Source organism: Sander vitreus, chromosome 5, assembly GCF_031162955.1.
Source record: "Sander vitreus isolate 19-12246 chromosome 5, sanVit1, whole genome shotgun sequence".
NCBI classification, from domain to species: Eukaryota; Metazoa; Chordata; class Actinopteri; order Perciformes; family Percidae; genus Sander; species Sander vitreus.
In genome coordinates, this window is record NC_135859.1 from 20,603,195 (window position 1) to 20,615,875 (window position 12,681).

The 12,681-nt window shown below is 41.8% G+C and overlaps 1 protein-coding gene across 3 annotated transcripts in view; it reads right to left on the reverse strand.

Moving 5' to 3' along the window:
* pde4d (phosphodiesterase 4D, cAMP-specific) overlaps positions 1–12,681 on the reverse strand; it is a 209,851-nt gene that overhangs the window by 48,376 nt on the left and 148,794 nt on the right. Inside the window, exon 1 of one of the 3 annotated variants that reach the window (XM_078250926.1) lies at positions 9,545–10,800. The exons of the other annotated variants lie outside the window; for them this stretch is intronic. Within the exon in view, the coding sequence (XP_078107052.1) occupies positions 9,545–9,633 (89 nt within the window). The 5' untranslated portion in view covers positions 9,634–10,800. Of the gene's footprint in view, positions 1–9,544; positions 10,801–12,681 lie in introns of those variants that run through there. 3 annotated transcript variants of the gene reach the window in all.

Genomic DNA, 12,681 nt, shown 5'->3' on the forward strand with positions numbered 1-12,681 from the left:
ACACATGTCTGAAACATGCCTGTTTCATGCCTGTTTCAGACATGTAATTCAATAAGCAGTGCTGTTTAAGTACTGCTGCCAGTCATGTACAGTACCTGTTGTCAATGTGTAAGCGGGGGTTATGATATCCCACATATGGTCTAAAACAGTCAACTGTGGTCACAGTGTTAGCCATTAATCTCAAAAGCAATTTTGTAAATGACATTTGTTGTGCCAAGTTAGGCATTGAACAGCACAACAAACCCTCACATGAAATGCTTGTTTGGATATCATATGCATGTGATGTGTCTATGAAAAGCACACAAGTTATGTCAGTAATGGACATCAGACACTGTCTTGGCCGGCAAACGGAGACCGGTTTTTGATGGACACATTAATGGATGGATGATAACAGGATGGAGACACCCATGGACTGCACCATTTTCTTAATGGGCTCTTGGATGTCACACAGGGACACACACAATTCTAGCTGTAGTGCACCGCGAGCACATAGTGAAGCTAATAGGTTTACCTTGGAAGCAGTCCCAGTGATGTCAGAGCAATCCCTCATTAAAACCCTGATGACTTCACCACACTGGTGAGCGTGTGAGAGCTGAAGCCACATGCTTATGGAGAGGTTCGTAGAGTGTGTGTCCAATGTGTGTCCAATGTGTGTGTGTGTGTGTGTGTGTGTGTGTGTGTGTGTGTGCGGGAGGGAGGGAGGGATACCCTGCCATTGAGTGCCAAGAGTGTCCCCGCTGCAGTCCAGGTAATCCAGGTAATTCAGGTTAAGATGTTCCTCAAAACACACACAGGGAACACCAGCGTCACAGGGGCTCATCTTCATTATAATAGGTCCTCATATGCAGTTCATTAAGTACACCTCCCAATTTACACAAACAACTTTAACATCCAGACAGAGGTGTAAGAACATTGCAGAAAGAGTAGGGTAGAGTTAGGGACCTGTTAACCCTAGATGTAGAAATGTGCAGGCTGTAACTAACTGCAGAGATGAACTTATGTAAATGCATAGGGACCCTTTTTCCTCCATATGTTTACATAGTCATGATGTTTCAGGAAAATGCCCTGCAGATCATCCCAACAAGTCCCCTAATCTCAAGCTCTTAAAAGCATATTTGGGAAGACATAAAACAGGATCTTTGTGGCATGAATGTACTTCTGGAAAAAACTAAATGAACAGACAGTAAAAAGGGGTGAGTACTGGCTGAGTGCATGGTGAAAAGCGGATATTAAGTGTAGATATTCAGTGCTGTCACAAATATTCTGTGATTCCTATCCTGCTGAGAGTGTTATTCTACAACCTGCAGAGAGTCTATCATACCGGATGGATGACTAGTGTAACAGTTAGGGTTGTGTCAGTGGGAGTGTTTTTCTTCGAAGGGAGCACTGTACAATTGCATTCAAAATATACCAGCGCATGCAAAAATACAGAGGAAAGTGAAATATGTAGACTAAAATTGGTTATAAAAAAGAGCTTGGATATACAGAGTTTGGAAAAGGAAGTCTGCAACCAATGCAACAATAAAACTGGACAAGAGAGAAAAACAAAAATAAACAATTATCAAATAAAACCCTTATACGAACAGGGTTTTGTGTGAACTTGAACTCTACAGCTCAAATCTATTACACAGCACTGTCCTTGCCAAAATAAAACACTACAAATTAAGACAACTTGACAAGTCATTCACCTTCCTTTACCCTCAGGTTTCCTAGCAAGCATTAGCTGGAATTACAATTCTGTATAAATTGTAATATATCTCTTCCAGCCAGGTATGTCTGAAAGCATGTGTGTGTGTGTGTAAGGGGGCACCCTCTCTGAGCCTAAGCCTTTGTAATCTCTTTGTATGCCTCCTCATATACAGCATCAGGGCAATCCTAATCATCATCACAGACAATTCCCTCCTGAGATAAACATAGTCATCGTCATGCTTTCATGCTAATAAGAGGTAATTGGTTTGAGAAGCAGACCACAAGGGAGGTGGTTGAACTAAAAACAGCTGACAAAGATCTTCTGAGAATGAGTGTAACTTTCTTGGATAAGTCAACACACCTTTGGAAATCTGAATCTAAAAGGGGTTACTTGTTAAGTTGTAGCCTCGCACAAAAGCAGCAGCCAGAAATCAAAGCCAGATGAACCTCCAAACACACACACACACACACATGCCCACACACACCTAGACAGAAAGTTAGCAGTGACGCATAAACCCTTCAATCTTAATGTATGTTAAAGAAAATCCCAGGGCTAGGCCTCCACATTGTTTTTCTCAAAACGATTCTCCACATCTTTTTGTTTTGTTACAGCTGTTGGTTTTTTAGCTGTGGTGGGAGCATATAACAAGCCGTTCTCAGAGCGCTGCTTTGTTCTTGCAGGAAAGGGCCTGCGCATGATAACATCTGTTGGCTAGCCGCAGGTTTTGTTTGGGTCAAATAGTGACGTACACGGCTGCACAGCTGCACTCCAACTCACCACAGACAAACTAATGATATTTCCTAATTTCTTTGTCACCAAATTAGCAATGGCATTTCAATGTTAGGGAAATTACAACAGTTATTTTCATTATGGATTAATCTATCAATTATGTTTCCGATTAACTGTGTATAAAATGGCAAAAATGGCAAAAAAAAATGTTTCATCCAGCCAGCAGTCCAAAACCAAAAATATAAAAAAGCTGATTTAAGCAAATCTTAACATTTGAGAGGCTGAAAACTAATCGTTTGAATACTACGGATCATAAGATGCCATCTTCATGATTTATAATTATGGACACACACTCAATAAAACAAAAAAAACATTCCACTCTAATATTTGATCAAATGGAGCTACTACAGCCATTCAAAACGGCCAGACGGCTGACTACTGTACACAGATCTCAAGCAAAGATGAAGCTGTGATCTACCTACTTTTCATTTTACATTTGACTAACATCTGCCATCACTGTTGGGGAAAAGTCCCAGCTCCCTTAGCTCCAGCTTGAGCTTGTTAAATTTCTACTTTTGATTTATGCTGAGCTCATACAAGCACCTGCAGCTATCCCCCGCCTCCAATATGTCTGGCTGCCACGCTGTATTGTTATTTATCTGTCCATCTCCTTGCCTCAGCCCCGAAGATAAAAACAAGATTGAATGCCCTATCTTGCAGCTGCATTGTGGACAGCGGTGAGAGACAGCACAGGCTGCGATGAATACAATTTAAATGAAATAGATATTTAAAATGAATGTGATGTCAAAGCTGCCTCCAGGTTTTTCAGAAATGTGGCTCATGTATGTGTTTCCAACATACTCCAGTGATCAAGTTATGTAACTATGGAGTTATAAAGCCACAACTGTTGAATCCAGCAGTATGTCTCTAAGGAGCGCATTGTTCCTCTCGGTCTTATTGCTATGTTTTTATTTATTTAATTAATGAAAGGCTAAGGGGACAAAACAGTAAATGCATCCATGTTATAGGCTAGTTGACAGCTAAAAGCACCAAACTAGATCACACTAAATAAAGACCGTAAGTGATTTCTGTTAATTACAAGCCAAAACATCAATACAAAGGCACACATGAGACATATTATTGTTATTATTACATTAGTTATTATATTATTAAAATGCTGAAAGCAGCCCATCATCAACTAGATAAACAGGGACATATGACTAAGGTTAAAGGTCCCATGACATGGTGCTCTTTGGATACTTTTATATAGGCCTTAGTGGTCCCCTAATACTGTATCTGAAGTCTCTTTCCCGAAATTCAGGCTTGGTTCAGAATTACAGCCACTAGAGCCAGTCCCACAATGAGCTTTCCTTAGTATGTACCATTTCTGTGTCTGTAGCTATTGAGGAGGAAAGAGGTGGGGGCAAGGTGGAAGGTGAGGGTGTGGCATTGACCAACTGCCACTTTGCTCGTTTGAAAGCCATGATGTCTCTCTCTCATGGGTGGGACAAGTTCTCTGGGCGGGCAAAGCAGAGAAAGGGGAGGTAACATTGCTCCTTATGACCTCATAAGATTCCAGGTCGGCCCATCTGAGCTTTCATTTTCTCAAAGGCAGAGCAGGATACCCAGGGCTCGGTTTACACCTATCACCATTTCTAGCCACTGGGGAACCATAGGCAGGCTGGGGGAACTCATATTAATGTTAAACTTCATAAAGTGACATTTTCATGCCATGGGACCTTTAACTAATTTTATTTGTCTGGGTGAGAAAAAAATCTGATATGGTAAATTATTTCAAAGTGTTAGCCTATTGTTGTCTGCCTATGTGAAAGTGTGTTTTTGGCTTTGAGATGCTGAAACACTGTCACTAGATATTGCTCATTCTGCACTGTGGGTGTGTTCGAAAACACATGAGGTGTTCCTGTATAACACATAACACAAAAAAGTAAGAGAGGAAAACATTATCATCTGTAAATAAGTGGCAGAATAACACAATAAAAAATCCAAGAGCAGCAAAGTGGGAAAGAGATATTGGATGATAAAGAGAACAGCCCAGCTTGGGCACAGAGACTCTTAACATTGCCAATGCTGACTGACTCAGTGTGTGTGTTCAGACAAACAAACGCTAACAGCAAATGTCCTGCAAAATTGGTGTGAAACAATGAACTGATCATGTAGCAATTCAAAAGAGGGGCTAACTGAAATCTTTCTAACAGAGAGAAGGTGAAACAGTGGAGCCTTTGTGAGCAACACCAGTATGTGCTTCCCTCTATGCAGGCTAAACTGAGAGCCTCAAACATATCAGTAAGAACATGTCTGTCATGCTTCAAGTAACTTGATAATCAATTTAAAGGCCACACTGCCTCACGGGAAAAAAGGAAAAACAACACATTCCAGTTAAATCTTACTATCACAGCTCTTACTCAGACATGACTTTATTACATATTAACTGAAACTGAAATCAGTGAAGACAGTCATCCCTTTTTCAGAAGGCGAGTGTCACAGGATCTGATATTCTACAGCATAAGATTAGTTATTAGTCATAAACCGTGTGGTCAGACGGGGCTGTCCGACTATACACTGCTGTTTGACAGATTGTATAACTGAAAGCAGTGCACACTGCCTGCATCTAAAGTTAAAACCGATTTATCTAGGGATACAACAAAAAATTATTTTGAATTATTAATAATTTTTTTTAGGGTAAATTACTATGTTCAATGTCATGAATCTGCAATTCCTCTCAACTCAACAGAACATTTTAATTCATTCAAAATTCATTTTAGTTTTTACGGCTAGCAACTTTACTATATTGGTTCACTCTCAGCGCTGTTGTCAACCTAATTTCCAGCCACAACAGGCAGCTGTTGGTGGAAAAGGTCTAATAAACCCATTTACACTGCTAACAAAGTCGGCAGCAAGCTGGTGAACTTAGTGTAGAAGCTAAACAAAAAAATATGTCCATGAAGAGTTGGTGGAGACTAAAAGGAGGAGAGTGAATATTGGACTTGTACGTGTAGCACAACTTTTAATTAATGCTAATGTTGCACCGGATCTGTTGGATGTGTAAAAAGGTAATTTTTTGCCAACACGTTTGCCATATCAATTTTTAGCAATCTTATCAAAATGAAAATTAGGAACAATTTCAAATGTGAAACTTAAACTGTGGACCTCTGCATGTGCAGTTACAGTATTTAGTGCATAATGCCAATCAAAACATATGCAAGGATTTTGTCCTTGCGAATCAATTCAACACAATTCTCAAAAACTTTCTTATTCTAATCTAATTTTATCATTAGTCTTTTTTACTTGCTTTTTTATTACACTGAAACTGGAGGCATGCTGTGTCCTTTTATCCCAACTCAGTCTTTTTTCACACATAACAGCCTGGTTTCTGAGGGAGAATGCAGTGGAAGAAAAAGTGTGAAGAAGAGAGGAGCGTTAGACTGTGTGGTCCTGCACAGTAGGCTTGGCAGAGATTGATGCTGTAGGTGAGAAGTGGTTCTGTATCACACACACACACACACACACACACACACACACACACACACACACACACACACACACACACACACACACACACACACACACACCCGACCCTCTGGGACAACCGTGAGTGATGACTTTCTCTCCTCAAAACTGACAGCAGGTATCTGCTGTATCCCAAAAGCCCATTTTAAAAGCTTGGCCCAAGTCCCAGCAATGTAACTTGGAGTGATAGAAAGTAATCTCAAGTTTGGCTGAGATTGACCCAGCAGCGCTAGAATCAATGACAATGTGCAGTGGGAGAAAGTCTCAAAGAAATGAGATAACAATGCTTTGTGTCTTGTTATCTTTCTGACAAAATGTGGTACGTCTGAGGAAGCCACCTTTGGGGCCAACTAGAGGGGGGGGGGGGCGCTGAATTTCCTTTCTGGTTAGTGTTTAATGCAGTTTAGACAATCATACATCTTAGTCTATTCATTGTGGTGCTGAGGGCAACATCCTGCACATTTAAAAAATGTAGGATGAAAACAGCAAGCCAGTTATAATAACTCCCGAGAGTCTCTATACATTAAAGGTTATGTATGCAGTTTAGGGCTGTCAAACGATTATTTTTTTTTAATCACGATTAATCGCTGAAGTTCTATAGTTAATCGCGATTAATCACATATTTCATCACATGATTAAAATTCTATTATTTTGCATTTCAGAACAGGTTTTAAGTACATATTAACAATCAAAAGCAATTCTTACCAGTGTATCTTGATTTGGAATCAAATGAATGCAAAGAAAGTTACTTTATGAACTTGATTTTAAGATTTGTAAGAAAAATGTGTGAATCTGTCATTATTGCACAATTCCTCCAAGTACCTAACTAAAAAACTAAAAATCCATATCCTTACTAGAGTCAATATAGTGTTTAGTAACTCCTAAATAATGTTGATTACTCACTGACGTCCAGTGATCACCGGTTAATGAGCAGCAAGTCCGTGTTAACACAGCCCATCTCCACTCTTACCCGGCGACAGAGAAACAGGCTGGATAGTCCGGTACACTGTTGTTTCCACAACAACAAAAACACAGCAGTCTCTGAACTCGCGTTGGGAATTTCGTTGAAGTTGGATGTAGTCCAGTTTTTGTCTAATGAGCGGACACTCGCAAGCAGGATTGATGGAACAGGTGGCCGGCTACCGTTAGCTTTCCACCTAGCTAGGTTATACTCCAGCCCCCGTTCGCGTTTCACCGCTGAGGATGTCCCCCTGTGATCGCCCGCTCCGGCCGCTGCCCGCTACGGCCGCTGCAGCTGCTCGCTCCGGCCACCGCAGCTGCCCGCTCCGGCCACCGCTGCTTCGGCTTTACACAATGTGCACATGGCTTTCGACTTGTCTACGAGCCGTCCGGGCATTTTAGAAAATAAAAAGCGCCATTCAGGATTTCATTGCTGCTGTCTTTCTCCATCATGCCTGCAGCCTGCAGCAGCAGGATGTGATACGAGGAAGTGGCAGCTTGATGATAAGTAACGGTGCTGCAAAGGGTCAAAATAGTAGCCTGTTAGGCATGACACAAAGCCGAGTGAAGTGTAAAATAAATTAATAAATGCCGGCATGCGATTAATGCGATTTAAAAAAATGAATCGCATCGCGATTAACGCGTTAACACTGACAGCCCTAATGCAGTTCAGAAGCATAGTGATCGATAAAAGCTCTTAACTGTAACAATAATCCTATAATGCAGCGTGGTCTACTGAGAGAGAGGGATACTTTGCCAATGATGTTCCTCCATGGCCTCAATACACTCTGGAGTGAGATGCATTTACCCAGATAAATACAGCAAATACATTTGTGTGTTCATGTCTGGGTAGGTGCATGTGTGAATGCACATTTCAGACAAAAATGCATTTAATTTTGGGGCATAGCTTGACTGTGTAGAGAAAGAGAAGAAGAGATCCCTGCCTGAGGTTTGAATGGAGTCTGACAGGCCCATCTCCCATTTTCAGAGACTAATGCTTGACTAGGACAACCATGACAGCCCTGAATTGTTGTTGTAGCACTGTCACTAGATGTGCTACATCTATCCAATTCAGCAACACAATACATTCCATCAGAATGTGAATTACAGCTTTCTCTTACACACAGATATTTCATTGTAAGCAACTACTGTAAAACAGACACTTTGTGTAGCTTTAAAGTGCTGAGAGTAATATATTGTGAAAGAAACATGACTTACCAATTCACTTATCTTAACTTTCCACTATATGGTCACCTCCACATTCTGTTTATACAGCCTGACTGTGTGTGTGCATTATAATCCCTACCAGTGTGTGTGTGTGTGTGTGTGTGTGTGTGTGTGTGTGTGTGTGTGTGTGTGTGAAGAGGACAGAAAGGAGCAAGGATGTTTAGCTGTGTTTCTGTTTACAATAGATGGGTAGATCCACGTTTGTGTTTCTTTTGTGTTTTGACATCTGCATAGAGTTCATCGATTTTCCACATTCTTTTGTGTTCCATTTACTTCTCCACAGCTCGTTCACTGTCTCTACTGGAAACCTATTAAATTGCATTATCAGGCACATCTCATCCTCCGCAATCTGAGCAGATTTATAAGTTAAATCAATGGCCACTAGTGAGTACAATTTGTGCCACATACTGTAGATTGCATAGACATCAATCTAGATCTCATCTTTCACATTCTCCTGCCTTTACATGCATCATCCACCAGCCCAAAGAGAGAGAAACAACAGAGAAAAAGATGGAATATGGTTTGCATGTCTGTAATTGGCTTTAAAACAAAGCATAGAGAATACTCAGAAGCCCAGGGCTGCTTTTGACTGAAAAAAAAATACATTAAATATGATAAGGTCTAGCAAGTGTAGCATGTGTACTGTCGCACCACAGAGAAGAATAATGCCAAAGAAAAACAATTGACAAACGGGTCTGACAGACAGCAATATAACTACCCCTACTACCATTTGTTGAGTTTAATATATTTTGTGTGAGCATTAAGAACAATAACCACTACAAAAACCAACGTTGTTGGAAATATGAGCATTGTCCATATCCCAACAGCCCACTATGATGACATAACTCCCTCTGTGTCCCTTACCAGTTCATAACGTAGCTGTGACAACTATTCCCATAAGATTCCCAGCCTAAGTATGACTAATCAAAACAAGACAGCAGAGAAACCCAACAATACAGCACCTTTTCCAAGATATTTTTACAGGTAGTTTTGCTATTGAAAATCAGTCTCCAACTAAGCAGTCAAGACCTCTGTGTGCTTTCTATTTCTGACTCACCCTTGACTTTATCTACTTGTGCATTTAGTGTGGGAGAAAAATGACAGGAAATGGCTGGCCCATTTAACAATACATTTCCCTGAATACATCTGAGCTGAGCTGGGGAAAACCTACACTGGGCTGGGCTAGGCTAGCATTAGGGGAGCTCTAACCATACCACAAAAACAACACACATGCACACAAATAAATCTGCGCACCAATTCACGTTGTAAGTATTTTAAATGACCTCATGCACATACTCCTTCATGTTACCAGGAAAGCGGCAGCAGTAAACGCATGAAAAGACAGAAAAACACACCAAAAGTAAACAACTTAAAATGCATCTTTAAAAAATGACTACGTCCATTACTCACCATATCCAGGAGTGCCTTCTGAAAGGAAAATGGCTTAGGTGCATCATGGACCTGTCACTGGAAACACCTGGACATTGTCCAGGCTTCATACCGAAGCTGTGCCAGGACTGATCCCCCTACCTGATAACCTTTCACCCTTTGAGCCCCTGTATCTACCTAGCTATCTATCTACAGACACTGCCCCACAGTATCCACAGGCCACAGCACAATATGTAGTGTCCCATACTGTAGTCCTCTGCTGTGATGCGCCCATTCAGACCAGTCTTCCAGTAAAGAGCCCCTTCTGAACTTCCAACCTCACTGGTAGTGCATCACAACAAAAGGTGCCGGCTTACATCCAACAAGGCAATCTTAAAAGTCAAACATAGCACCATAAAATCCATTGAGTTCCAGAAGAGAAATAAAAAATCCCAATAAATGTGACAATAAAAAAATAAAAACATTAACTGGGGCAGACTTAAGCCCAGTGTGAATGTCTTTCAGCAAGCGTCTCGGCAGTGCGAGCACACATGCGGCCACCCAGCAGGACCAGCTAAGCTCTCCGGCCGCTTCTCTTTTTTCCGTGGGATTCTTCCGGCAAAGGTTTGGAAATTACTGTCCCACATCCACATGGTGAACTGGTTCAGGGACTCATTCCTCGGGAAAACATTCCTTTTCCTGACCGCCAACAACAGCAGTTGGAGAGGCAGTGGTAGTCACACCAGCATGACAGAGCATGTTACACACAGTCACTCAAATGCGCTTTCACCCTCTCAGCTTTGCCCCCTTTGTCTCTCCTACTTTGCATCTCCCTCTTTGTTCTGCCCTTTCACAACCTTCCAGGAAGGGAAGTGAGGAAATGGGGAGAGAAAAAAAAACAGTGAAGAGCCTCTTCGGTATCTTCCCTTCTCTCTGTCTCGCTCGTCTCTCTCCCCCTCCCTCCCTCCTTGCTCCAGTCAGTGCGATGTCCTGACCCTGTGTAAGAGGTGTGCCTGCTCCTGCAGGATCCAGTCAGCTAAACCTATTGATCCTCTTACCACATACTGCTCATCCTTATTCAGATAGGAACACTTCTGCACATGTACAATTTGCATACACACAGGAGTGCACATATTCACACATCCTCTATTGTATTAAGTCATATGGGCAAAGTGTTAGGAGAAGTAATTGCCCTGATTTCCTCCACTTAATTCCATCTTTCGCTCTTCTTTTCTTAAGTAATATGTGTGTCTCTTTCAAAGCCCTCCTTCGTCATCACAACGCAAGCACTGCTATTGCCCTGTCAGTTTTTTTTGTTTTTGCTTCTCTAAGCACACCCTGTCTGTCTCTAGTGTCAGCATGCATGCCAGCGAACCCTGACAATTCAAACCGCACTGTGTGTGTGTGTGTGTGTGTGTGTGTGTGTGTATGTGTGTGTGTATGTGTGTGTGTGTGTGTGTGTGTGTGTGTGTGTGTGTGTGTGTGTGGGTGTGTATATGTGTGACGTACAGTATAGTCTGTGCGTATGTAACTGTGAAAGCATGCAGGGGGCGTCCCCCAAGGCATGTTTGTTTCAAGAAACTTGTTATGTCTTACTTTGCCTTACTATCCTTTGTTCTTACACCAGCGGCTTCAAGCCACATACTGTCTTTTATATCTACTCATTTATGAAGATAACAAGATAAATCACAACTAATCTACAATTCATCATGTTGTTCATTGTGCATGTCTGTCTAGGTAACAGTCTGTCTTTGAATGCATGTGTATAAGTGACTTTGCGTGCACATATCAATTCACACATTTGTGTGCAAGTGGTGTTGGCAATGAAGTTTTGAGTCGAGGTTGAGGTTAGCACACTAAGGTTGTTTCTGTGTGTGTGTTTTGCATTAAAGCCCGTAGTTGTGGCTGAGCTCCAGTTGCTGCGGCCTGAAAAACAGGATCCAGCACTGCTTCTTACACACATCCTGCCCAACACACACGTCAGCAGCCTCTTAAATCCTGCCAAAAGTCAAACCACCTCACAGCCTCTGTAAGCCTGCACCTTCAGCCACAACAGCCACTCTTGAATAGGGTGGAGTGAAGCTGAATGTTGAGGAATGCTTGCGGGAAAATAAAGACAGATTGCAGTTCTCTGGGGGAGTGGTGTGGATGGTGGGTAGTTTTAGTGTGTTCAGGGGAAGGGTTGACAGTTTAGGCAGCAACAGGGAGAACAATTTCAATATAAAGGGCTTTAAAGGTTAAGCAAGAAAGCAGCTCGAAAGCACTGAGGCACCTGTTATTCATTATGTACACATACAGAAAAAAACAACTCTCCATCTGTCTCTCAGATTTATTCTTAAAACAGTCATATTGTTTCAGATCTCTTGCATTTAAATGGAAACTGGGGCCAGCATCTAGCATCTAATAATAGAACATACTGTCCACTGTATGTCCCTGTGCGCATGTGTGTATTAATAATTAATAATCTTAGTCCCTGCTTTAGGGGCTGTTGGCCCCTACTCTGCTCAACACTGGTGAGCTGTCAGGACTCATCCTGCAACCTGAGAGAGAGAGAGAGAGAGAGAGAGAGAGAGAGAGAGAGAGAGAGAGAGAGAGAGAGAGAGAGACTTTGTCAAATAAATATAAAAAAGCAGTAGAGTGGGTGAGAGCGAAAGAGAGAAAAAATCTATTACCCAAACTCCTGGGCAGTTCAGTGCTTGTGTTTTGTTTTTTTTACCCTCAAAGTGTTTAAAAACTTTCTTGTGGCAGCGATATGGCAGTGATGTTTCCTGTTTACTGTACGGGATTTCCACACCGCCTCAAACCATAGTTTAAAACACACTCACATGTCTGATCACTGGTTGGATGATTGGCCACCGCAAGCATTTTTTTTGAGTGTCCCCCCTGCGGCAACCCCCACCGCAGCCCAAAATGAATGGAAAGACCTGCGTTTTTGCCAGACCATCAAACGACCAACGCAGGCAGTGTGAACGTAGCCTAAGAGCATATGCTAGCATCTTTTGAACAAGAAGGGCAATGATGAGGCTTTTCTTTGCAATTTTCTTACCATGGGTCTAAGAGCTGAAAAGGTGGAGGATGAAAGTGTAGCAGTGACAGAATAAGGTAGGATTGATGAATATTAAATTAAAGATTAAATGCAGCCATGCTGCAGGGAGACAGAAACATTGACATATCGACGA